The sequence below is a fragment of the Sceloporus occidentalis genome, unplaced genomic scaffold (assembly GCF_023333645.1).
Source record: "Sceloporus occidentalis isolate IW3139 unplaced genomic scaffold, rSceOcc1.0.p SCAF_17, whole genome shotgun sequence".
NCBI lineage: Eukaryota > Metazoa > Chordata > Lepidosauria > Squamata > Phrynosomatidae > Sceloporus > Sceloporus occidentalis.
In genome coordinates this window covers 1,475,320-1,498,949 of record NW_028316997.1, presented here as the reverse complement: position 1 = coordinate 1,498,949, position 23,630 = coordinate 1,475,320, and the positions used below count along the sequence as shown (strand labels likewise).

Below are 23,630 nucleotides of genomic sequence, written 5' to 3'. Positions count from 1 at the left end.
TTGGTTAAAATTTCTACCAAATCTTCATTGTGGAAGATCACACCCTGCTGTTTTAAATGATATGGAGGTCTAAAGATTATTTGCATTCTCTGTCAGAGCTGCCGTGGATTTTGTGTACTTGAAATACAGTAGGTACATTGATTGTTGCGAGCAAAGCATCCCTAGTTCAGTTACAGTTACTAGTATTTAAAAATAATAACGATATAAAAAATGATTGCCATACGGTGTGCAAGCACTTTCATATTGACTGGCACACTAATTTCCCCTTTCAAAGCAAAGCTACCGTCTGTGAAAGTTAGGTTCACTGGAAGCCCGTTGACAACGTTTTACATCTGATCTATAAAGGACGCTTAGGCTTTAAAAACTGCTGTTTTGAGTTCCTTCTATGCCCCGTCACTCCTATCACTCCTTTAATATGTCTGTGTTTTCTTTCCTTCTCTACTAATTCTTGCTCACTTTCTAATCAAAGCTACTATGTCTTTCATAGTATGTCCATTTAAAGTGTTGAACATTTTGATAATTGCTCTGATGTCATTGGCGGTACTTAATGATCTTATTGTCAATGCCCCTTCTAGGACACTTACTCGCCCTTGAGTAATAGATATCCTAGAATAGGCCCTCCTGATTCAAGTTCTACTGTTAGTTGGGGGACACCACTGAACACTCCTTATGCTCAGCATTTCCAGAACCAACAGGTGAGTTCAAATACATACAATCTCAATTCAATTCATGTAGGTTATGTAATTCTGGAAGAACATTTTAAAAGAGCTCTTATCACCAGGGCGACGAAAGAAATGATCCAATCAGCAGGATGGTTGTTGATTACTGTTGGTAGTAAAACTCCTTTATACACTTGCTATCACTATTGCTTCTTCCAACATAATTTACATGTGGAATTAATACTTCCCAGCCGGTAAACCCGGGCATTATTTTATCAAGATTGATATTAACCCCATATTCAGAGCAAATATTTGGGAGCCAGGTCCGAAATACACTACTTTCGTATGAGGCACATGATTTTCATTGTTCTCTTGGTTACATAGAAGAAATGGGAAGTCACAAAGGGAAATTGTAGGGTATATTGGGGGCCAAGGGGTCTGAGCGTCTGGAAGCACAGACCTGCTTAGTATTTAGTACATTGGCTTGGCTCAACCTGTGCTCTGACCTAAAGATAGGCCAAACACCCCCTTAGCTCTTCTTCAGCACCTTGTACCTGTGCCTTTGTATTTGCAATTATGAAAGATGCATGCAGTGTCCTTAATTGAGCAAACCTAGTACCACTACGTTATGTCTGATGCCATTCTGACTAGCTTACCTTGTTTTTGTTGTCCAGATTTTACAGAAGCCCAATCCAGTTCAAGTGAAGGTATGTGAACGGGGCCCAAACCTTTACATAACGTCAGCATGTTTTATATACACTTGTTTCCCATGTACTTAATGTTCTAATGTTAGAATTTTGTTTAGCTTTTGTCAGCAGTTCATAAAACTGTTCCAGAAAGTTTACCACCCCCATCTGACAGATTTAAATTAAAGTACCAGCAATACGAAGATGAAATGAAGCAAAGCTATAAGCAGTACACAATGAGATCTGCCAGGAAGAAGGCAGAACAGCAGTCTGCTAGGCATCAGGATCACAAAGAGGTAATAAGATATATATATATATATATAATAAACTTTCGCTTCTCACAGTTCCTCCGTGCAAAATTTTCAGATATATTATATTACACTCGCTAGACACGTGTCTAGGTTTACACAGGTTACTGTAGGTATGCTTAAATAATAACACCCTTCAGTGCTACTCCGGCAGTTCCTGCAATGTAAAAGAAGTAGAGGAGCCACACGCGTTACAGGTAAGTGTATGCATGTGTGAACACATGTGCTTCTCATGAGGTCTTAATCCATCCATAACATATTCCGATCTGTTACTTGCATACAGGTAACAAAACTAAAAAAGGGTTACTGAATTCTGAATTAGCCTTCTCGAGCACAGTCAGTGGTTTGTAATATTAATCTTGTAATATTATGTTGAGGACAGGGTTAGAGAGCACTGGGTTAGTTTCATGTAGAAATAAAGCACCCTTATCTTTTGCATGTTATGATATGCCACTGTTTTGTTTTACAAGGATCCTGAAGTTAAGAATGGAAATTTTGCTGAACAAACACTTTTGGATGAAAAAGCTCAGCTTCAGCAGTGCTATACTAGTAAACCCAACACGGCACAGCAAAGCCTGAGGAAACTAGAAGCTGTAAGTCTACTCACTCTTTTTAAAGTGATTAAATTCCATTTTAAATTTACAATTTAATTACAGTTGATGCTGGCATCTCAGCAGGTCAGGGTTATGCCCAGATTGTTAAGTGGTGCGTTGTATCTGTCACTGCCATCAGAAATACAAAAACTGATTTAAAATACCAGCCTAAAATATTTGCGCCACCTAATCGCTTCTACAATTAATACAATCATGCGCTTATTTTGGTGTATATTAATACAGGAAGACCTTGCTGCTGAAAGACGAAAGCAGGCCGTTGTTGAACAAGTCATGATAGACCATCTGTCTAGGTATGGTATGCAGATTTGTTTCAGAATACAAAAAAATAATATACATTTCCCTAGTATGTTCATTTCCAAACGTATCCAGAAGAGGGAAGTATATGCATGTTAGGAAGCTGACGTATACATTTTTAATAAATAGACTTTGTGGGCAGATGGCATCGAAACAGCTGTATGTAACTGCAAAGGGAGTGCAAAAAACTAAGTGAGCATGTGAGACATATATAGTGTTGAGAACCCACAGATACACTGACCGTTCAGGGGTATGTGCAATGTAAATAACAATGCCAGTGACTTATTTACTCTTTAAAAGTGACATCATCAAAAAAGTGCAGCGTGTCACTTAATTATGTGGATAGCATTTCATAAGATCTGCAATAACAACTAAGACAGCCTTTAATAAATAAATGTTTACAATGTTGTGTAATTATATATGTAAAATACATTTTAAATAACTAAAATAGTAAATGTCTATGCTTGTGACTTATATTGTTCTTTTAGGGCCGTTATTAGTGACCCGGAGCAAAACGCAGCGATTATGGAAAATAGTCCAAGAGAATGGTCATCTGCTCCTCTTCGTTTTCGAAAAAGAAACTTACACGAAACTAAGTAATTCCCGTTTATTTTTTTAAAACATAAATATTGTTACATCATAATATACTGTATAGAGAATTCATAAACATTTTTTGTGGACAGCAGTGTATCTATAAGTTTCTGAAGTACTGAGCACTACAAATGACATACCATCACAGAGAAGTTGATGACAACTGTACTTTGGTTGAACCAAAGTCCATCCATTTTCTTGAGTTACTTAGGGCTAAATTACTTCTGTTTTATATTTGAATTTTAACACCTAAACATTCTCAGTTCTACTCAGTTACACAGAAGTGATTCATCTTTGTAGTACTTTCTACTTCAGCATACGATGTCTTTTGGTATTTCACAACCTATCACAACCAATTAGGGGCCATTATGGCTTTGGTTGTTGCAAATAGACCTCTGAAATCATACATTTCATGGTAATAATAAAAACATTTAAACATTGATTCAAAATAAGGAATTTATAAGCATGTCAGCTTTTGATGAGAGAGCGCATTTTTTTTTTTTACTTAACTGGCAAATAGATTGTTTTGTTCACATAGGCTGCTGTCCAGATCCATAAAGCAGTTCCATACAATATTTCTGAGTTGTAAGATGCAATGTGTTTGCTGGCGATTATGTTGTGGGGATAACTTTTATCACACATCAACTGCTGATGGAAGTATTTCTTTATGACCTACTTTAAATCACAGTTGTTGCCTGTCCTTCACTTAAAATACACTGGCAGTCATACAATATTATATTTTATTGACAGAGTAAAGACAAGCTCATCTTTAACAGAAAGCATGCTCGAAAATAAACTGCGTTTTGATGCCCGAATTATATGCAGGTAATAACACGTCAAGTAATGGGTTGCCTGTCCTAATATGTGTTGATACATTCATTTATAATAAATAATGTTTAATTAAAGCAACTGAAAGCTCTGGGGAAGCTATGGAAGATCATGTAAACTGTCTGCCCTGCAATTGCTACAGTATGAATGGCTGTGGTGGTAGGCATGGGTCACCCTATCTGGCTTATTGTTAGTCACTACGTTTTTGTTTGATTACAGCTAAACGTATGGAATAGCAATATATTATAACAACCAATGACTTGTCAGACACATCACAAAAAAACAGTCAGTTAACAACCAATGATGTGCCTCAAACAACCCAACAAACCTATGCATGGGTGGTATTGCTGTAGTCAGGAGATGTTGCAGAATATGTATTGGGGTGTTTTGCAGTGACGTATACCAGGAGATGTAAACTCCTGGACGTATACCAGGAGATGTAAATTCAGATGTAAAACCAGGAAGTTGTACCTGAAGTACAATTTGTGTGGAAACAAAAAACACACAAAAAATACTACCACAAATCTTGACAAAGGCTGGTGGTAAAAGTAGTGCATGGAAAGAGTTAAAATAGCATTAGAAATAATATCTTGGGTTTTTTAGTTTTCACAAATAAATGGTTTTATTGGGGAATGTTGAATTGGCCGGCTCCAAAGATGTCCAAATAGGACATGGGGGCAGGATTACAAGGTTTGAAATAAATGGTTTTGAAATAGCAAAATGCTATTTGTACTTATTGCCCTATAACTTGCAAAAAATATATAAAAAATATAAAAACATTGGATATTTCTAAACTCAAGACAGGTAATGGAGTCTTTTTAGCCGGCTTGTAGATGAGTCAAAGATCTTTGAAATAAGACCCAGAAAAAGTGCTATTTAGATGATATGGTCAAAATAATGGTATCTAAAGAAAGCCCTTCTTGTTCTGGGAAAAAACAATATATAACGTATAACGAAGAAAATTACAACTAGAACACTGCAAAAATGTTAAAACAGCCTCGGTCATGAAGGCTCAGTCCAAAAATGAGTACTTAATTTACACTACAGGAATAACATGGCTATACCAAGCTGAATAACAATAACTTATATAGCAGGGTGGGCTGTTAAGTGATATGCATGTCTATAATGTGTTTGTTTTCCCGTTGTCTGTTTTTTCATGCACCGTTGTTAATAGAAATGTATACTTTTTACATTAGTCCTTGCATCAAATTTTTAGAATGCAAGGGCAAAAGGTTTTTTTTTTTTTCAAAAAATGAGTCAAATATAACACAATAAAAAGAATATTTGTTCTTAAGATGCCTTGTAGATTTAAGTTAAGCATTATTTTTAAACAAGACACACATTTCCTCTCTCGTCTTAAAAGGATTTGGTACATCTTATTCCTCTGCTTATCTTATTCTCCAACATGATAATAAAAATTATTGTTAACAAATAAGTTTAAAATCATCAGATTGTATCTAATTAGCAAGATTGTTTCCATGGATTTGGTCACTCATTCCATGAGTTAGAATAGTGTGTTTTTTTCCTACATAAATTGAGATTTTGGTTCATGTTTTCTAAAGACTAACAAAATGAGAATGAGTGCAGACTTTTATTATTTGTTGAAATATATTTTGTCATGAAAAGAGGATGTGCACATCTGTTTTCTAATCATATGTAGAATGTGACGTTTTCAAGACTTTTTCTCTGTCTTAGAAATGGACGTGATGCATGTAGAGAACTCATTGGATTCTTTTTTGCACATGACAAGTCTATTACCATTTACGAGTACCGCCAGTTTGGAAAAAACAGGTAAGTTATGGAGTCAGATATTTTATTGTTAAAGTGTAATTGAGGTTGTGAATAAAAGAGGAGTCTGGCGAAAATTATAAAATGTGGTATTATCACAGTAGTACCCGATTGGAGTGGATTTTATAGATGAGATTTTTTTTTTAAAACACTTTTTATTCTGAAAGTATTAGGTATCACATATGTTAAAAGAAGATATTTTAGTAAAAAAGATTGAAAAGTGGTGTTATCACCAAAGCAAGGGTGACCATCCTGTTACTTGTACTGGTGATAAGACCACTTTTCAAACCTTGTACCTATATTTGCCATTTATATCTAACGCCTTAGTCTGCTAATTGTGAATGGGTAATGTTTTTTTCGATAAATGTGGTCATTTACCAATGACATCTTTTTCACAGACAATGATTGTAAATGATAATTGTACATCTTATGTTAATGTTAAAGAGGAGGCTGGACAAAAATCTATTTTTTTTCTTATATATTGTATAAAATTTAGTATTAAATGTTAAGAGGACTGAATCCTCAGGCGTATGTTATCAAGGCCCAAAATGCAGACTTAGTTTGCTAAACTGTTTTGCAGGCTGATTGATTGGTAGCATAGCTTGGTGTTCAAGTGACCTGTGCAGACTGTCATTATATTGGTGTAGGTGACTTGAATTTTAAAAGCCTGCGGTATATAAGATCTCCAGGTTTTAATGGCAGCATCACATGCATCTCGTGGCATACATCAGGCACTACTACATTTCATGTTAGAGGAAAACTTCAAAAAGAGTACAAGACCAAAATCTCTTTTTTTGCTTACCTATACATTAGGTACAGTAAATATATCTAGAGTTTATCATGCTATGAATAAATATTTTAACCAGCAGGTTATACACTCACGTTGAAATTTTTTTTCTTTTCTTTTGAAGGACAAATGCAATGCCGTTCATTCAGAAGGGAATTTATAGCCACCAATGTGGGCAGAGAATTGGAAAGCCTTATGAGCTTCTAGATTTTCATGTTGTAAGTGTACAATCTTTTACCTAATACAGCTTCATAGGCACATACTGTGTATCAATTTGTTCAAATTTCAAGGAAAATGCAACGTTGTCATGCACCGAGATGGGATTTGTGTGCCATATGTAACTAAACAGAAAGACCATTCTGATACTTATGTGAATCAAAAAATATTGTCTTATGCATAATTTATTGGCAGAATGAGTCATAACTCACAATTTAATTTCAGAAAACAGTAGGCGGAATTAATGGAATTACGTTAGAGAATTAAAATGTCTAATGGTGCAGGTTTTCAAATAAAATAATAGTGCAGTAATGTGGATAACTCTATCCAGCCTTCCTTTAGCTTTTACTGGAACATGCTAACCAAGGGTATGAAATATTGTTTATTTAAAGGAGACAAAGTACCGTATTTGCTCGATTATAAGACAAGGTTTTTTTCCGAGCAAATGCTCTGAAAAATACCCCTCGTCTTCTAATCGGGGTCATCTTCTAATCAGACCTCAAATAGAGGTCTGATTATGAGACTAAGATCCAGATCCCCCGCACCGCTGCAGGGGACCTGGATCCTCCTGTCTCCCCCCCCCCCCGACACACACTTACCGGTGCTTCCTGCTGTATTGCCGGGGCAGCGGGTTGACGTCTACGCAATCTGCGTAGACAACGTCCGCTGCAGCCGGAAGGAGGTGTGGCTAGCAGCGGGGGTTGTCTGCGTCCGTCGCGGATACCTTCCCCGGCTGTCAGAGATCAGAGTTCCCCGGGGAACTCTGGTGTGTGTGTGTGGGGGGGGAAAGACAGGAGGATCCGCGACGGACGCAGACAAACCCCCGCTGCCAACTCCACCTCCTTCCAGCTGCAGCGGAAGGAGACGTCAACCCGCAGCCCCGGCAATACAGCAGGAAATTGGAAGCACCGGTAAGTGTGTGTGTGCGTGTGTGTGTTAAATGGGGGCATAGGGCATTTCTGGAATGCCTTATACCCCTATATGCCACTCTGGCACTTAGGGGGTTAAAAGGCATATTATGGGGCAGAGTGGCATATAGGGAGGTATAAGGCATTTCAGGAGGCAGAGTGGCGTTAAAGGGGCATTTAATAGAGCACTCTGCCTCCTGAAATGCCTTATACCTCCCTATATGCCACTCTGCCCCATAATATGCCTTTTAACCCCCTAAATGCCAGAGTGGCATATAGGGGTATAAGGCATTTCTGGAGGCAGAGTGCATTATACAATGCTTTTTAACTCCCTTAATGCCACTCTGCCTCCTGGAATGCCTTATACCTCTCTATATGCCACTCTGCCCCATAATATGCATTTTAACCCCCTAAATGCCAGAATGGGATATAGGGGTATAAGGCATTTCTGGAGGCAGAGTGGCACATAGGGGGTCAAAAGGCATACCATGGGGCACAGTGGCATATAGAGGGTTAAAAGGCATATCATGGGCCACAGTGCCATATTGGTGTGGCACGCCTGGGGGCAGATGTGCATAACTGGGGGACAGGTTGGAAAATACAAGGAAATAAAAACAAAAAAAATATTTTTCTCAATCATAGCTTTTATTTAAAAAAAATAGTTTACATGAATTAACATTTACTGGTAAAACTTTTTTCCTTTAGGGTCGTCTTATATTCAGGCTTTTTCTTTTTTTCCTAAGTTAATATTCAGATTTTGGGGGGTCGTCTTATAATCGAGCAAATACGGTATTTTGCAGTAATGTATATTGGGTGGACGCAACCAGATACAGCCAGGCGTATTCTGGTCTGGGCCAAACCAGAAAGAAACTCACCTTATGTGTAAAACATGATAACAACAGTCCTAACTTCCTTTTCTCACAATCTGCTTGATTATCTCTCCCTGTTATGTTGTGTGATTGATGGTTCAGACACTGTTTGTATAAGTGAGGTGAGAAGAAGCAAGATAATTTCAGTTTGGATACTATGTAAACCATACAAAGATACAAATCAAGTACAAGCTATATATATATATATATATATATGTGTATATATATATATATATATATATATATATATATATATACATATATTTATTTTGGATTCTAATGTAGTATTATTTTCAGAATTATTTATGTCTACAGTGCCATAGGCAAACTTGATTCAATTCAAATATATTCTATTTTATTCATGGGCCACACCTTTCATAATCTGCCCTCATGTGAAAAGTTTATACATACTGGAATAGATGTGAGGAGATCCCTGCTCTGATAAGCGTACAGTCTAAAAAGAGAGGACTGTAATCACATGGTATGTAAAAGTTCAGTCCACAACATACCTCTCCACTGCGCCATTTCCTACAGGTAAATCCTGTTCTTCAGGCAATGTCCCACTTTTATGGGCAGTAGGAATCATGGGCTATTTGGGGAGATCCTCTGATTACCAATAACAGGCAAAGGGAGCTTTACGGTCGGTGGAGGTCTGTTGCCGAAGCTCCCTCATTCAATTTCTAACCCTGTTGTGTTTGCCTGCTAACCTTGTTTTGAATATTTGTAGGCTTATGATTCCTTCTTCCCTTACACCTTGGCACTAAGTTAGCCACTATTGCATCATATAACTTTGGATACGTTCTTGTCTTATACTTTCCTGGAGGGACAAGCCTTTCAAACAAAACATGTGTATTTAAGACTATAATGGCCAAAACCAGAATATGACTTATTTAAACTGTAGGACTAGTATACTGCTTTTTTCTGTGTTCTAAGCCTAAATCGGTATACAAAACGTTGATTCAAAGCCAGAAATATTAGTAGGTGAAACCTGAACTGTTTGGATCAAACATTGCTTACTGTTTGTATTGACAATTCCATAAATTATCATGAAGACGTCAACATATTGAGGAATGCTAAACTAAAAATAATTTATTTCTCATCAAAAAGAGAGTCGGATGGTTTTCCATGACTAGGATTATGGCTCCTAATTACAGCACAAGCTCTAATTTATCTTGATCCAATTCCCAAGTGTTGTCATGCCTTTTATGCCCTTTGTCCATTACATGAAACATAAATAATTTGGTATGTCAGTAAGAAGACATATTAATTTTAGGTCATGATGCCTTGAATGACCACGAATAGATTGGGTATATCAGGATGATATACAAAGTCATTTATAAGAAAGGGTCATTTCATGTAGAAATATTGATGGAGTTTTCCGTGATCTATTAATTTCTGGATAACAGTCATAACCCCCCTCCCAAAAATCATGTCTCATTGTTATTCCTATCCTACGTTTCTATGCTTATAATAAAACACAATTCTATAACATGCACCCACGGATAATTTTTATATGGAACTTCCACTGTTCGTGCCACATGTTCAAAATATTGGTATTGCCCAAAATTACAATACAAGTATTTTGGGTTTTTTTTGTTAATTTGATTAGTTTTAGATTTATTTTTTTTATTTAGATATGTATGAGCCTAAATTATATTTTTTCATTCCATTTATAGCAATAATCTTAATAATAAATTCTAATTGTACTTTATTATTGACTGCACATATACTATTTCTTACACATTTATGCAAAATATTAATGTCACAGATTCTATAAGTTCAATACATTAATAACAATAAAACAATAATTTTTTATTGACTCCAATGCATTTTTCTTCTGATATCCTTCTGGGATGGTGCAAGTGGGCCCTCCTGAGTAGGCACTTTCTTATAGAGCAGGCTATTTCAGTGCTGTCCAATCTGAGGCGTGGCTCCCATTTTGTTTTTCCTCACCGTAGTGTTAACTACATATGTCCGGCTTTGTTTTGTAGCGCCTTGGTGCATCATTCTGTGCTTAGTCGGCCATTGCATTGGTCACCACATTTGGTGTTTTGCTCCAAAACTGTTAAACCAGATGTGGGCTTTGTATCGTCATCTTTGTAGTAATGCTTTTGATGATGATTTTAGTTTGATATTCTGCTGATTGATTTCTCTGTATATTTGACCTCTTCTTGTGTTGTGACTTTGCTCCAGCTCTGCCATGACCCTTTGGCTTGGTATTTGGCCTGATTTTTTTACTACTGTTAAGGTGAAGCTGAAAATCATTCACCAGTTTCAGGTACTCATGAATATTGATATTATTGGATAATAACTTTAACAATTTAGTCAGGGACTATTCACAACTACAACTGTACGCAAAGTGTTCTTTGGAATGGGCCCTGAACACAAAATTCTAAGACTTTGTATACAGGATCTTCATAATACAGTTATATAGTGACACACACATGACATATAATTTGCTGAGGCCATATGGTTAAACTTGAGTCCCTGCACATCCACGAGTGGGGCATCGTGAACATTAAGATATAACATAAGGAATTAAGCTTATGTTGGTTCTGCTTTTATTTTTTCAGTTCCCACAAGTCACACTAGGTGTCTGAGTTTGATAGCTATTTCCTTCATTAACACCAAATGTTTGAGTCTCATGACTTATCTAAATTTAGCCTGTTAACTATTTCCTTACCTAATGCAATTGCTAAAAAAACAAAATGCAATGATTTCTTATAAATCTAAAATTCTCTTAAATACACTATGTGGACAAATATATGGTCAGACACTGAAAGAAAACTGAAAGACACTGATGTAGAAAAGGCCTTCCTCAAACTGTTCCCACAAAGTTGAAAGCATAACATTGTCCAACATTTCTTGATATGCTGAAGCATTAAGATTTCCCTTTACTGGGTGAATTAAAGGGCTCAATCCTTGAAAAAAAGCCCAGACCATTATCCCTCCTCCACTAAACTTGGTTGGCACAATGCAGTCAGGCAGGTAACGTTCTCCTGGCTTCCACCAAACCCAGACTCACTCTTCAGGCTGCCAAGAAGAGAAGTGTCACCCCACAAAACATGTTTCCACTGCTCCAGCGTCTAGTGGTGGTGTGCTTTGCACCACTAGATCCGACACTTTGTATTGTACTTGGTGATATGAGGCTTGTATGCAGCTGCTTGGCCATGGAAACCCATTCTATGAAGCTCCTGCCACAAAGTTTTTTTTCTAATATTAATGCCACTGGAAGTTTGGAACTCTTCAGCTATAGAATAAGAGTGTTGTCAACTTTTACGCACCATGCACCTCAGCACTTGTTGGCCCCGCTCAGTGACTTTATCTGGTCTTCCGCTTCATGGCTGAGTTGCTGCTGTTTCTAAATGCTTCCACTTTTCAATAATACCACTTATAGCTGACTGTGTATCTAGCATGGTTGAAATTTCACAAACTGGCTTATTGCAAAGGTGGCAACCTATCACAGTACCAGGCTTGAATTCACTCTCTTCAGAACGGCCGTTTTTTTCCAAAAATGTTTGTAAATACAAGACATACAAAGTTAAGACGTGTTTTATAACTGATTTATAAAGGGTAAATATATAGATGTGCCACTATATTTGTATCACTACAAGTAGATTTGCCTTTAGCCCTTTTATTGTAGACAATAACCAGTAAGTTATGTTGGTCACAGCACCTTGAGAGTAAATCAAATGGGTACCAGACTGTTATAGGCTTAAGACCAGCATCCTTGTGTTTTTCTTAATCCCTAAATCAGGGTCCAAGTGCTTACTTGACCAGAACCCTGATCAGATGACTAATGCGTTTTAGACAAGAACAAATTCTTTCTACCCATTTGGCACAGCCACTATATGGATTAGAAGTTGAATCCTCTTGAAAAAATGCTCCCTAACCTGCACCTTCCTACTTTTCTCGATGCAATTCCTGCTTCTAACATGGATGCCCCTCCTTTTCCAAGATTGCTACTGCTAAAATGTTATGGGGAGATTCCAAGTGTCAAGAGGTTCACCAACCGGTGTTTGCTGCATTTTCATTTTCAGCATTCGATTTTTACCACCCATACTTCAAGTGTCTTGTTCATCATCTTGCTCCTCACTGAGGAAGCTTTGGAATGGGCTAGTTTGTTGGTGTGACAAAATTCCTCCCCCCTGTTAAACTCTGATACATTTATTCAGGTTTTTGTCTTCACTTTCCTGGTGCATCCAATTAATCTCCAACTAATGAACCAATTGAGATAGTTAGGATCAATAAGTCTTAGCGTGCAGGCAAATGTGTCAGGTAGCTTTGTTTGGACTTGTTACACCATCTTATGCTAAACAGCTTTGTAATGTCACTCCATAACTGTTGTTCATGAGCACATTACGTGTGAGTTTATTTTGCCACATAAAAACCATTGTTAATAGGTGGGTTCACATTCCAGATTTCCAGTAACCAGGCCTGGACTGGCCATCGGGCACATCGGGCATTTGCCTGGTGGGCCGGGCCGTGGCAGGGCCGGATTGACTTAGGGGCTGATGGGGCTGCAGCTCCAGGCCCCTACCTTTAAAATAGGCCCAGTCAGGACCGGACTGACTGGGCCTATGCGGCCTCTACGGCCGCATTAACGCAGGGCATAAGGGGCCGCCACTCTAAGGAGCCAGGAAGCCCCCCACCAGGGCCGGCCTTACGGGTGTGCGGCCGCACAGGATTTAAATTAAAACATTGGGGGGTTTTTTATTGTTTTTTTTTTACTTTATTTAACATCCTCCATGTTAAATAAAGTTTTTGTTAACTTTATTTAACATGTAGGATGTTAAATAAAGTTAAAAAAAAAGCCCCCATGTTTTAATTTAAGCCCTGTGCGGCCGCAGACCCCTAAGGTCGGCCCTGGTGGGGGCTTCCCGGCCCCTTAGAGTGGCGGACCCGGTCATTAATGTGGCCGTAGAGGCCGCATAGACCCAGTCAGTCCGGTCCTGATTGGGCCTATTTTAAGGTAGGGGCCTGGAGCTGCAGCTCCATCAGCCCCTAAGTCAATCCGGCCCTGCCGCGGGCCCGGTCGCAGTTGCTGCTTGCTCCGGCAACAAGGTAAGTAGGGTGAGGGAGGGGGGTGCAGTGAGAAGGGGCAGAGGGGGGGTTAGATAGTGAGAAATGGGGAGAGGGGATAGATAGTGAGAGGGGGTACATATTGAGAAGTGGGGAAGGGGGTACTTATTGAAAAGTAGGAACATAGTGATAAGGGCAGATAAGATGGGGAGAGGGGGTAGTGTGAATGCGTATGAGAATGAATGAATAAATGTGTGGATGAATTGTGTGAATGCGTATGACAATGAATTCAGGTGTGGATGAATTGCTTGAATGATTTGTGAGACTGCATTAATGAATGTGTTAATGATTTGTGTGAATGAGTGAGTAAATGCAAAGATGGTACATGAAGGGTGGGCTTTAACAAGAAATAAATAAATAAAAAATGGGCTGCTCAGGCTTCAATGCCCAGGCCTATTTCCTTTATGATATATAGTGTATTTAATTAGTTGAAATGTTCCAACTCACCTTCAGTATCATGGTTTAGTTAATTAACCCTTATGGGCTGAATGTAAAAGGAATATAATGATATGATATGATAATGATATGTAGAGTCAAACTTAGTATACAGTGTTTCTCATAGCTCCTTGGACATAGAAATCTCCTTGTGTCAGAAAACAATTACCATAAGAAAGCCATATTCATTCGTGCTTCTTATATTCAACCGTGCTTCTTATATTGAACCGAGCTGTTAAAATTTCATCTTGAGCATGAGAATTGAAACAAACAAACATTAAGTTGGTTGTGATGTGAAACCGCTTTCTATTTTATTAGTCTGATAGCTCTATACATGCTGTCCCATGCTACTCCTGTGTTTATAATCCAGAACAGCTGCTCAATTATACTGTCACCTACCATTACTGTAACGTACAAGAGAGAAATGGCTGTTACGATGAAAACAATCTGGCTACTTGAGTTAAGACACAGTGGAGGAAGATTGATGCCTTTCCATATAGAGAATGCATTAGCTATTGACCAAGCATGAAGGTTTTTTTATTTGTGCCCTTTTTATGTTAGCTGCCCCTGGGAAGATGAACATAAATATACTACTAGAATAGATATATTCTATTTGAGTCTAAAATGCAATGTAAAAGGAAACCTAAGAGGCTTTGTTTTAATGCATTAAAATTATATTTGGAAATAAAGCACCTGGTTCTACAATACATAGAACATCAGTTTCCATCAATTCCATCAATTGTACCATAAGGAACATGCTAATTTGTATACAAATATATATATATAGCATTTGTATAGTCAATACAATGACAATAATAAATGTTCTAGACCTGTCATTTCAATAGACTTGAATATCAGACAGACTAGAAAGCAGACATAATAGCAAACCTTTCTTCTTAAGGCATGTGGTGATCGAATGTGGTAATAATAATACAGTTTTTAAAAAAAAAACTAATTATTAAGTATATCAAGACTTCTCTTTATTAAAATGTCTAGTGTACTTTCATATTAAAAACATAAAGTTTTTGTATCTTAGAGACTGTTACTTGCATTTTCACTCAAGTCATCAAACAACAAAACTTTAGTGACATTTTATGTTTAAAGATAAAATATTTTTATAGGTCTTGGCAACAAAATGAAGGAAGGAAGCTCCTTAAAATATGTATACCACAAGGCCGCCATTTAATTACATATTTTTTTTTTTTTTTCTTTTGTATTAAATATTACCATTAAAAATATTAGGTATGTGTTACAATGTATAATAACTATGTAGTGTTCATTCTATAGATGTATTCATTACTTACTATACATTACAGGGTGGAAATCTTACTTTCTTGACAAAAGAACACCAAACCCTTTCAGAAACCTTGAAGCAAAATGTATTACTTAACATACGGATAACGGCAGTTGATGAAGATGCTGTTGCTGCTTTAAGGTAATCTACTTGCTTTTATGGTTGGTAGTCATAGCTGGGAATAATCTAGAAGTAACCCTGCTTCCCTGGATCTCCGGGTTAGCTTGTTTCTCTGGGCAGGGGATCGCCATACGGTCATAACCAATTTCTGCTCATGTTCTGCCACTTTGGATTGATCCTTGGCCACAAAAGACGCTTTGGAAATAGCCGTGCCCCCACACAAAGCCACTGCACCAAAAGAGGGAGAGATCTGGGTGGTCTGTCCTATGAAGTTCTTAAGTATGTTGGTAGTAGAGAACATTGGGTATAAAACTGTCTGATACAATGTTTGCATCATTTATATTTCTTATGCTACATAAATTGTATTAACGGAATAGTTAAGCACTCTTTGGGTTGGGCTTATCGTAGGGGAAAAACAACAGAGATAGATTGGACCAGAAACATTAACTGAAATAAAATGTCCCTTTTTTAAACTTTTCTTTGTTACTAATGAATTTAGCCACATTCAATCATAGTACAAACTGTGAAGCATACAGATTGTAGGTAAATACACCTTAATCAATATGATAAGTTATTTTGTATCTAATTTTTCACATTGTAGTCCATGCGAGGAATATTATTCAGTTACTTGTGGTACATTTATCTTCAGTATTGAATCCAGCCCAATTATTTCATCCCACAATTGAATTAAGTTAATAACTGTTGAATCATACAATACAAAAGGGCATGGTTATCATTAGAACATTGGAATTCTTATTTGCACCTTTTTATTTAACAACATATTTGCAGCTGTTCTGTTCAGATCATATCTAGTACATGTTTTTACATTATCGTGCTATAAAGGAATTTTTAATTGATATTTTGCCCAGTTTCTCAGCTGATATAAATCATATCCATCAGAGTTAGACTGTACATTCATACATAAGTCATTTACTTATCTCCCTAATTCATTTCCAATAGCTAGTGTCCTGTTTTACATATTGTAATAAAAAGTGACCGTGGTGTACAACTGGAATTATTTGCTATCGTATCGCTAAACTAACCTAGTTCATATGTGATTAGTCACAGAATGAGTTCTACCAAAATGTTACGATGCTTTTTTTAGGGCCCATTTTGATGCAAGTGAAGTTCCATTTGGTGTTCATTTTAATGACGACAGTAGTTTCTTTTCAGCAATACAAGGTAAGCAAATACTGCTATTAATACTGGGGGGGGGGGATCACATGATACCAGCACAAATATATGATCATTACCAAGATTATCTTCTGATATAAGAGCAGAAGAAGTTGCTTAATCTTTTTATCATAATAATTACTAGTTTATATTTATAATTTATATAAAGTAATCCCCTTTTTATGTTGCATTTAATTTTATCTTATTTTGTTTAATTTTTTTGTGGGGTTTTATATTTACACAGCCCGGCTGCCATAGGGGTAATGTCTGTTTTGTAAAAACAATAGTTAGTGTTTTGTGTCATTTTCCTTTTTAATGTGTTACTTTCTGCTCTATGGATAATGCGCCATTGTTGTGTAGTTTGTAGTGTGTTTGATAACACTGATTTCTGTTTTGTAGATGTGATGAAGGAAAAACTTAAAAACAGAGGTGTTCGAACTTTAACAGGCTTAGGAAAATGCTTCCGGCAGCTTGACAAAACAGGGAAAGGGCTTTTACAGAAACCACAATTCAAGCAGGCACTCAAAACCTTTCACCTAGAAGTGTCTGAAAAGGTAAGCATAGTGGGGTGCTTTTTCAGTTTTAGTCTGACTAGAATACATATCTGAAACCTTTATTCAAAAGCAATTTTCCCAATGGAACGGTGGCGCCATTAAGGAGAAAGTTTTTTTCTTCCTTGTTGGTTGGTTTCAAAGCAGACTGTTGTAGAAAATATTGTGTATAGTTATTTATTTTTAATAGTGTTCTATTTGTTTAAAAAGTGGCTTTTTTAACCATGTGCACCATAGTTGGTGGTCGTTTAAGTCCCCTTATCCATCAATGGCATATCATCCATTAGGAACACTAGGGACCTGCCTGGGGGAGGGGGGCAATCCTCAATTTTTCAATGCATTTGTACTGCAAAAACTAAACAGTGCAATGATTATTAGGAACCATGAAGAAGCTGCAAAAGTCACATCAAGTAAACTTAAAGCAGTGGCGCAAACTGATATGACAAACCAGAAACAGAACCTGACCCATAACAGAGTATAATATAAAAGAACAATTAATATACTCTGGCAAGCTGTCACCAGTTGTGAGTGGCTTTGATAGTTCTTGGTAAGAAGTATATTAGCCAGGCAATCTGGAATATGGGAACCAAATAGAATTTCTGCCACGTTTATCTGCTGCTGTCTGAACGCTGGTATGTTATCCATTCCTGCAGTAAAAATAATGACCCTTTTATATCCTGCTCAATAAAATGAGCCATAGCCCCTGGTTTAAGAATTAGGGTTCCATAGCATAGCTGTGAACTTTCCCAGTGGTGGCGTTTAAACTTAGATTCTCAGACCTACCACACATATATCATGTAGAACAAATATGTTTTCTTTGGCAAATAAGATTGTACCTAATTTTTGTGAGTATGCATCAAAATTTTGAGTAGACATGATATATATATATATATATATATATATATATATAAATCTAAAAAGTTGAGCTTTATTAGTATTAACTTACTTCTTGGCTGTACTGCATTGGTGATTGGTAAATCATTAAAATGTACATCAAATGTATGCATCTTAACATAAAAAAGCTTAATATGTCTAGTTCTTGGTTTTTTTTTAAACTTTTTAGGTTTTTGAAACCTTGTGGAGTATTTTGGACGAAAATAAGGATGAGAGATTGGATTACGGGACATTTGTACACGCTTTAATCGGAGAAATGAATGAGTATAGAAAATCTTTTGTTAGAAAAGTAAATATAATTTATTTAAACTTTCCTTCTCTAACATTCTTATTAAGAGTAATTGTTTTCACATCCAGCTTCAATCATGTAGTGTCCTATGTATAATGTTACCATTTCATTTAATGTAATTATTGTACACAGCACTTTGCACATAAAATAGAAGCTAGAGGACACAAATGAAAAGTGTGTGTAGCATACAGAACCATTTGGAATTTCTGCTGTTAACAGCTTATCATAAAGTCAGATACATTGTAGTCATTGCAGTAATGCAGGATATTGATGTGCCTTTTAAGAAGCTGGATGTTTTCTTGTGGAAAGTCTTTATGAATGTGGTTTCTATTTATAGGCTTTCATGAAACTCGATCCCAATAAGTCTGGCTTTGTGTCTATGGTAGATCTGGGAAAGTTCTACTGTGCCAAGAAACATCCACGAGTATTGGCAGGTTGGTGAAACACTAATTTTCTTTCTTCAGGTAGGCTATATAATTATTTAATAGCTACAGAAATGCCAACATAAGGTACATTTAGAATAATAACAAAGTAATTTGAAGAGGCATACAGAATCATTACAGGCAATATGTCACAGGTCTTAGACATTTCATGGCTACGAATTAAAAAAAATGTGTTAGCCTTTAACTCCCTGGCATAAAAAAACAAAACAAAAACAAATGATGAGCTCCTGTATAAGCAGCAAAAAACACCAAACATACAACTTCCAAAAAACTATGCAAAGAACAAGAGGAAAAACGCCCGACACTATTTTAACCCCTTCGAGACAAAGGCTGATTTTACTTTTTGTACCCTTTGTGACAATGGCCTTTTTAACATTTCTGCGCTGCTTGTGTTTAGCTGTAATTTTCTTCTTTCCCGTTTACTGAACCCACACACATTAGATATTGTTTTTTTCAGGACAAGAAGGGCTTTCTTTAGATGACATTGTTTTGATTGTATCATATTATTTACTATTAAAAAAATTATAAAATATGGTGAAAAATTTAGAAAAAAGTTTCTAACTTTTAGTTGAAAAATCTTTTACTCATCTATAAAAGGTAATGAAAAAACCTGCTAAATAGATTCTACTATTTGTCCTGAGTTTAGAAATACCCAATGTTTTTATGTTTTTTTGCTTTTTTCTACCCATTATGGGGCAATAAGTACAGGTAGCGTTTTGCTATTTCAAAGCCATTTTTTCCAAATCTGGTAATTCTTCCCCCCATGTGCCATTTCGGGTATCTTTGAACCCGGCCAATGCAATTTACCCCATCAAGTCATATATTTTTGAAAACTAGACAGCCCAGGGTATTCCAAATGCTAGTATTTTAACTCTTTCCATGCACCATATCTACCACCAGTCTTTGTCAAACTTTATGGTAGTCATTTTTTTGCATTTGTTTTGTCATACACATTTTACTTCAGGTATGAATTAAAATGTTCTAGTTTATGTCACTATCACAAAACACCCCAATATGTGTTTAGCAACATCTCCTGAGCGCAGCGATACCCCACATGAATGATTTTGCCTGGCTGTTTGGGGGCAAAAGGGCCACATTTGGGGCATGCGCATTTTTCAATGTTGAACTTTGGCATTTGGGGATCCACTGCCCATGCCCTATTTGGTACATCTTTGAGCCGGGCCATTTCAGTGTGCCCAATAAACCCATATATTTTTGAAAACTAGACACCCCAGGGTATTTCAAATGCTAGTATTTTAACTCTTTCCATGCACCATATCTACCACCAGTCTTTGTCAAACTTTGTGGTAGTCATTTTTTTGCATTTGGTTTTCCACACACATTTTAATTCAGGTATGAATTAAAATGTTCTCGTATATGTCACTATCACAAAACACCCCAATATGTGTTCAGCAACATCTCCTGAGTACAGCGATACCTCACATGAATGATTTTGCCTGGCTGTTTTGGGGCAAAAGGGCCACATTTGGGGCATGCGCTTTTTTCAATGTTGAACTTTGGCATTTGGGATCCACTGCCCATGCCCTATTTGGTACATCTTTGAGCCAGGCCATTTCAGTGTGCCCAACAAAACCATATATTTTTCAAAACTAGACACCACAGGGTATTTTAAATGCTGGTATTTTAACTCTTTGCATGCACATATTTTACCACCAGCATTTTTTCAAAGTTTGCAGTAATATTTTTGTGTGTGTATTTTTCCCACACACACCTACTTTATGTATGAATTTACAGCTCCTGGTATATGCCGCTGTCACACGACACCCCATAATGTGTTCAGCAACATCTCCTGAGTGCAGTGATACCCCACATGCATGGGTGTGTCATTTTTTGGGGGAACTAAAAGGCCACATTTGGTACGTGTGCATTTTTCTAATTGGAAATTAGATGTGTGGCCATCCTTCCCCCCGTGTTAATTGGGACGTTGTTGAACCTGGCCCATTCAATTTACCCCATCAAATCATACATTTTTTAAAAGTAGACACCCCACGGGCATTTAATATGCCAGTATTTTAACTCTTTCCATGCGAGAATTGTTTTAAGCTAATATGCTAATTTTAGGACTTGCTCACAAAAATATATTTTTTATATATATATATATATTTTTTTTATTTTTTTTCAAAAAAAAATTTAACATTTTTTTTCAACTTGGAGGTTCCCCTGATAGTGACATCAGTGGGAAATGATTTTTACATTTTACTGTTTTTTTACTATTTTTTTCTAATTATTATTAATTTTATTTTATTTTTTAATTTATTTTTACTAATCACACTGTGATTAGAAAGCTGGGCTCCATTGACTTGCATGGTGAATGCAGTACCTGTATTCAACCTGCAAGTGGAGCCAAAGTTCTCTAGATGGTCTGGACTATCTAGCGAACTTTTAAAATTTGTGGTTCCTGTTACAGGACGGCGGCCATCTTCCTTGATGGCGAAGATTGCCGGCAGCTGCGGCTGTGACTGCTCTCCGGAGCGGTCACAGCCCATCAAAAGGTTAGTGTTTGGTGTCTCTGGATGCCTCCTGATCGAGGCATTCCAGCGACACCATTTAAGTTTAGGAGGCGATCGTCGATCGCCTCCTAAACGCTTTTAAAACGGGCGTCCGCCGCCATACAAAGTATGGCGGATGTTGACGCCCCGTGGAGGGGCCAGAGATGGCCCCTTCGTGCCGATCGCGGCGTTGCTGAATGCCTCGAGGTCGAGGCATTCAGCAACGCTTTTTGGGTGCAGAAAGCGATAGTAGATCGCTTTCTGCACCCGTTTAAAGACGTGCCGGTCCTGGCACGTCAATTGTCGTAAAGCACATGCTTTTCCGTGCCGTGCCAGGACCGGCAATTGTCATTAAGGGGTTAAAGTGAAGTGCTCAATCCACATAGCTTCCAATAATAAATACTACACAATACAAAATATACCCACAAGTGAATAAATAAAAATAAATATTAAATAAAATATGTATAAATATATATGTGTGTGTAAAAAGTAATAAACAAATATATAAATATTAATAAGATAATTGAATAAATACTTAAATTGAAATTAATCCAATTAGAGGTATATTCAATAAATTACAGAATAATTCATCCAAGGATTTAAGGTGGTTCCAAAATTCTTCATAAACATATCCACTATATAATTAATCTAGCCAAAGTGCACACTTCTTGGAATAGGCTACTTCACATATGTAGTTTGCAACAGAGATTAAAAAAAATGAGAACGAATAGTGTAATACGGTAAAATTTAATAGGGTTGTAAATGAAAACTACTCACAAGTAGGGCTCCGTGTAACATGTCCTTACATAATGTGCATTGAGCCGTGTATCCATGCAGAGTTTCAAATGCTGGTTTAGTAAGTCATAAGGAAATCATAGCAGCGGTTGCACTGTATCCCGTACTTCTGTACCCGCCGGGAGTAAGTGCGTAACAAGTGCAACTCTGTCCACCCACAAAAAAAGCACCGGCTCAAAGAATCTCTGTGTTTTTCTGCTGGTGATTTTAGTGGTAGAGTGTTTTGGAAAGTGTGGCAAAGAGGAGCTGCCTCACTGTATATATATATATCTCCTCACTGATATTTAAATGAACAACCATATAACCTGCAGCACATTTCCTTAGAGTATAAATAAAATCATTTGTTCTGAAATTATTTAAATAGACGGTTGCAATGTTATGTTGTAACTGTCAGTTAAAACGTAATTATATAATGTTAACTGAAAAATTTACACACAACAAAATATTAGTGCACGCACAGCAATTACTGTTTAAAACCACCTTTCTGAGGCATAAATATTAGGGATTACGTGACACTATATGGCCATATATTGCTTAGCCTGCCACTATCTCAAAGTACCCCAAAAGTGGCGAGCTAAGCAATAAAAGGTCATATTGTGACAAAATCCCCAATACTTATGCCTCCGATAGGTCCTTTTAAATATTATTTACCGAGTGTCTGCTGATCCCTTGCTTTGTTGCAAGTACATGTTGGCCATGCCAGTGGTACCCTGGAATCTGAATGTGTATGCTTTTTAGCGTGTGCTTCCCTTTATGAAACATTGCCTAATTACAATTATTTTCCAAGACTGCTAAATATTTTAGACCAATTGTAAATAGTATTTCCACAAGAATACGATGCTCACAGATCGTTAATCTAGTTTTTTCATAAAACAAATGCTCTGGATGAGACATATGGTATAACTTCTTTATTGTGCCTTCAAGATACCTCTGTGAATGTTCATTAACAAGCATGTCATTTCATATACCAATGTTTTTTAATGCCAGTCCTCTGGGGTTACACCAAGGCCAAATTTGTAACATTTCTCCCTGTGTATCCAATCTGCATAAACTCGTTACTAATTACTTTTAATTGGGAATGATTTGCATATGTTTAGAATGCCTGGAAGTCTTTTTATGACCCAGGAGAATAGGACGTGAAGCATTCTGCCGTTTACATAAAGCAACATCATGTTTTGTGTATAAATCTAAACTTGTAAAGGAAGGCATCCAGTATTGTTTTCTTCTGTTTTAGGCAATTCATCAGAAGATGAAATTAAATTGGCTTTTCGTGAAACACTCGAAGAGGCTTGTATGGATCGCAGGGAAGTAGCTTACTGTGAATTTGAAGATTACTATGAAGGGCTAAGCCTTGGTATCTTGAGTGATGAAGATTTCATTAATATTTTAAGAAATTCTTGGGGAATATAGTTTAGTGGAATGCCGTGTTGTTGATGTATATTTTACAAGAGTAAAAAAAAAAATACATATTTTTTTCATGTAAGGTAAACCCTAAT

General features: G+C 36.9%; 1 protein-coding gene across 1 annotated transcript; it reads left to right on the top strand.

The window, feature by feature from the left end:
* Positions 1 to 2,537: 2,537 nt before the first annotated feature.
* On the top strand, positions 2,538 to 23,544 carry LOC149302728 (calcyphosin-2-like). Its single transcript, XM_089481953.1, has 11 exons — positions 2,538 to 2,557; positions 3,050 to 3,157; positions 3,903 to 3,977; positions 5,676 to 5,771; positions 6,680 to 6,773; positions 15,382 to 15,500; positions 16,585 to 16,661; positions 17,052 to 17,206; positions 18,267 to 18,386; positions 18,724 to 18,820; positions 23,369 to 23,544. The coding sequence occupies exons 1-11, from the start codon at positions 2,538 to 2,540 to the stop codon at positions 23,542 to 23,544; spliced, it is 1,137 nt and encodes a 378-aa protein (XP_089338079.1).
* The last annotated feature ends 86 nt before the right edge of the window (positions 23,545 to 23,630 follow it).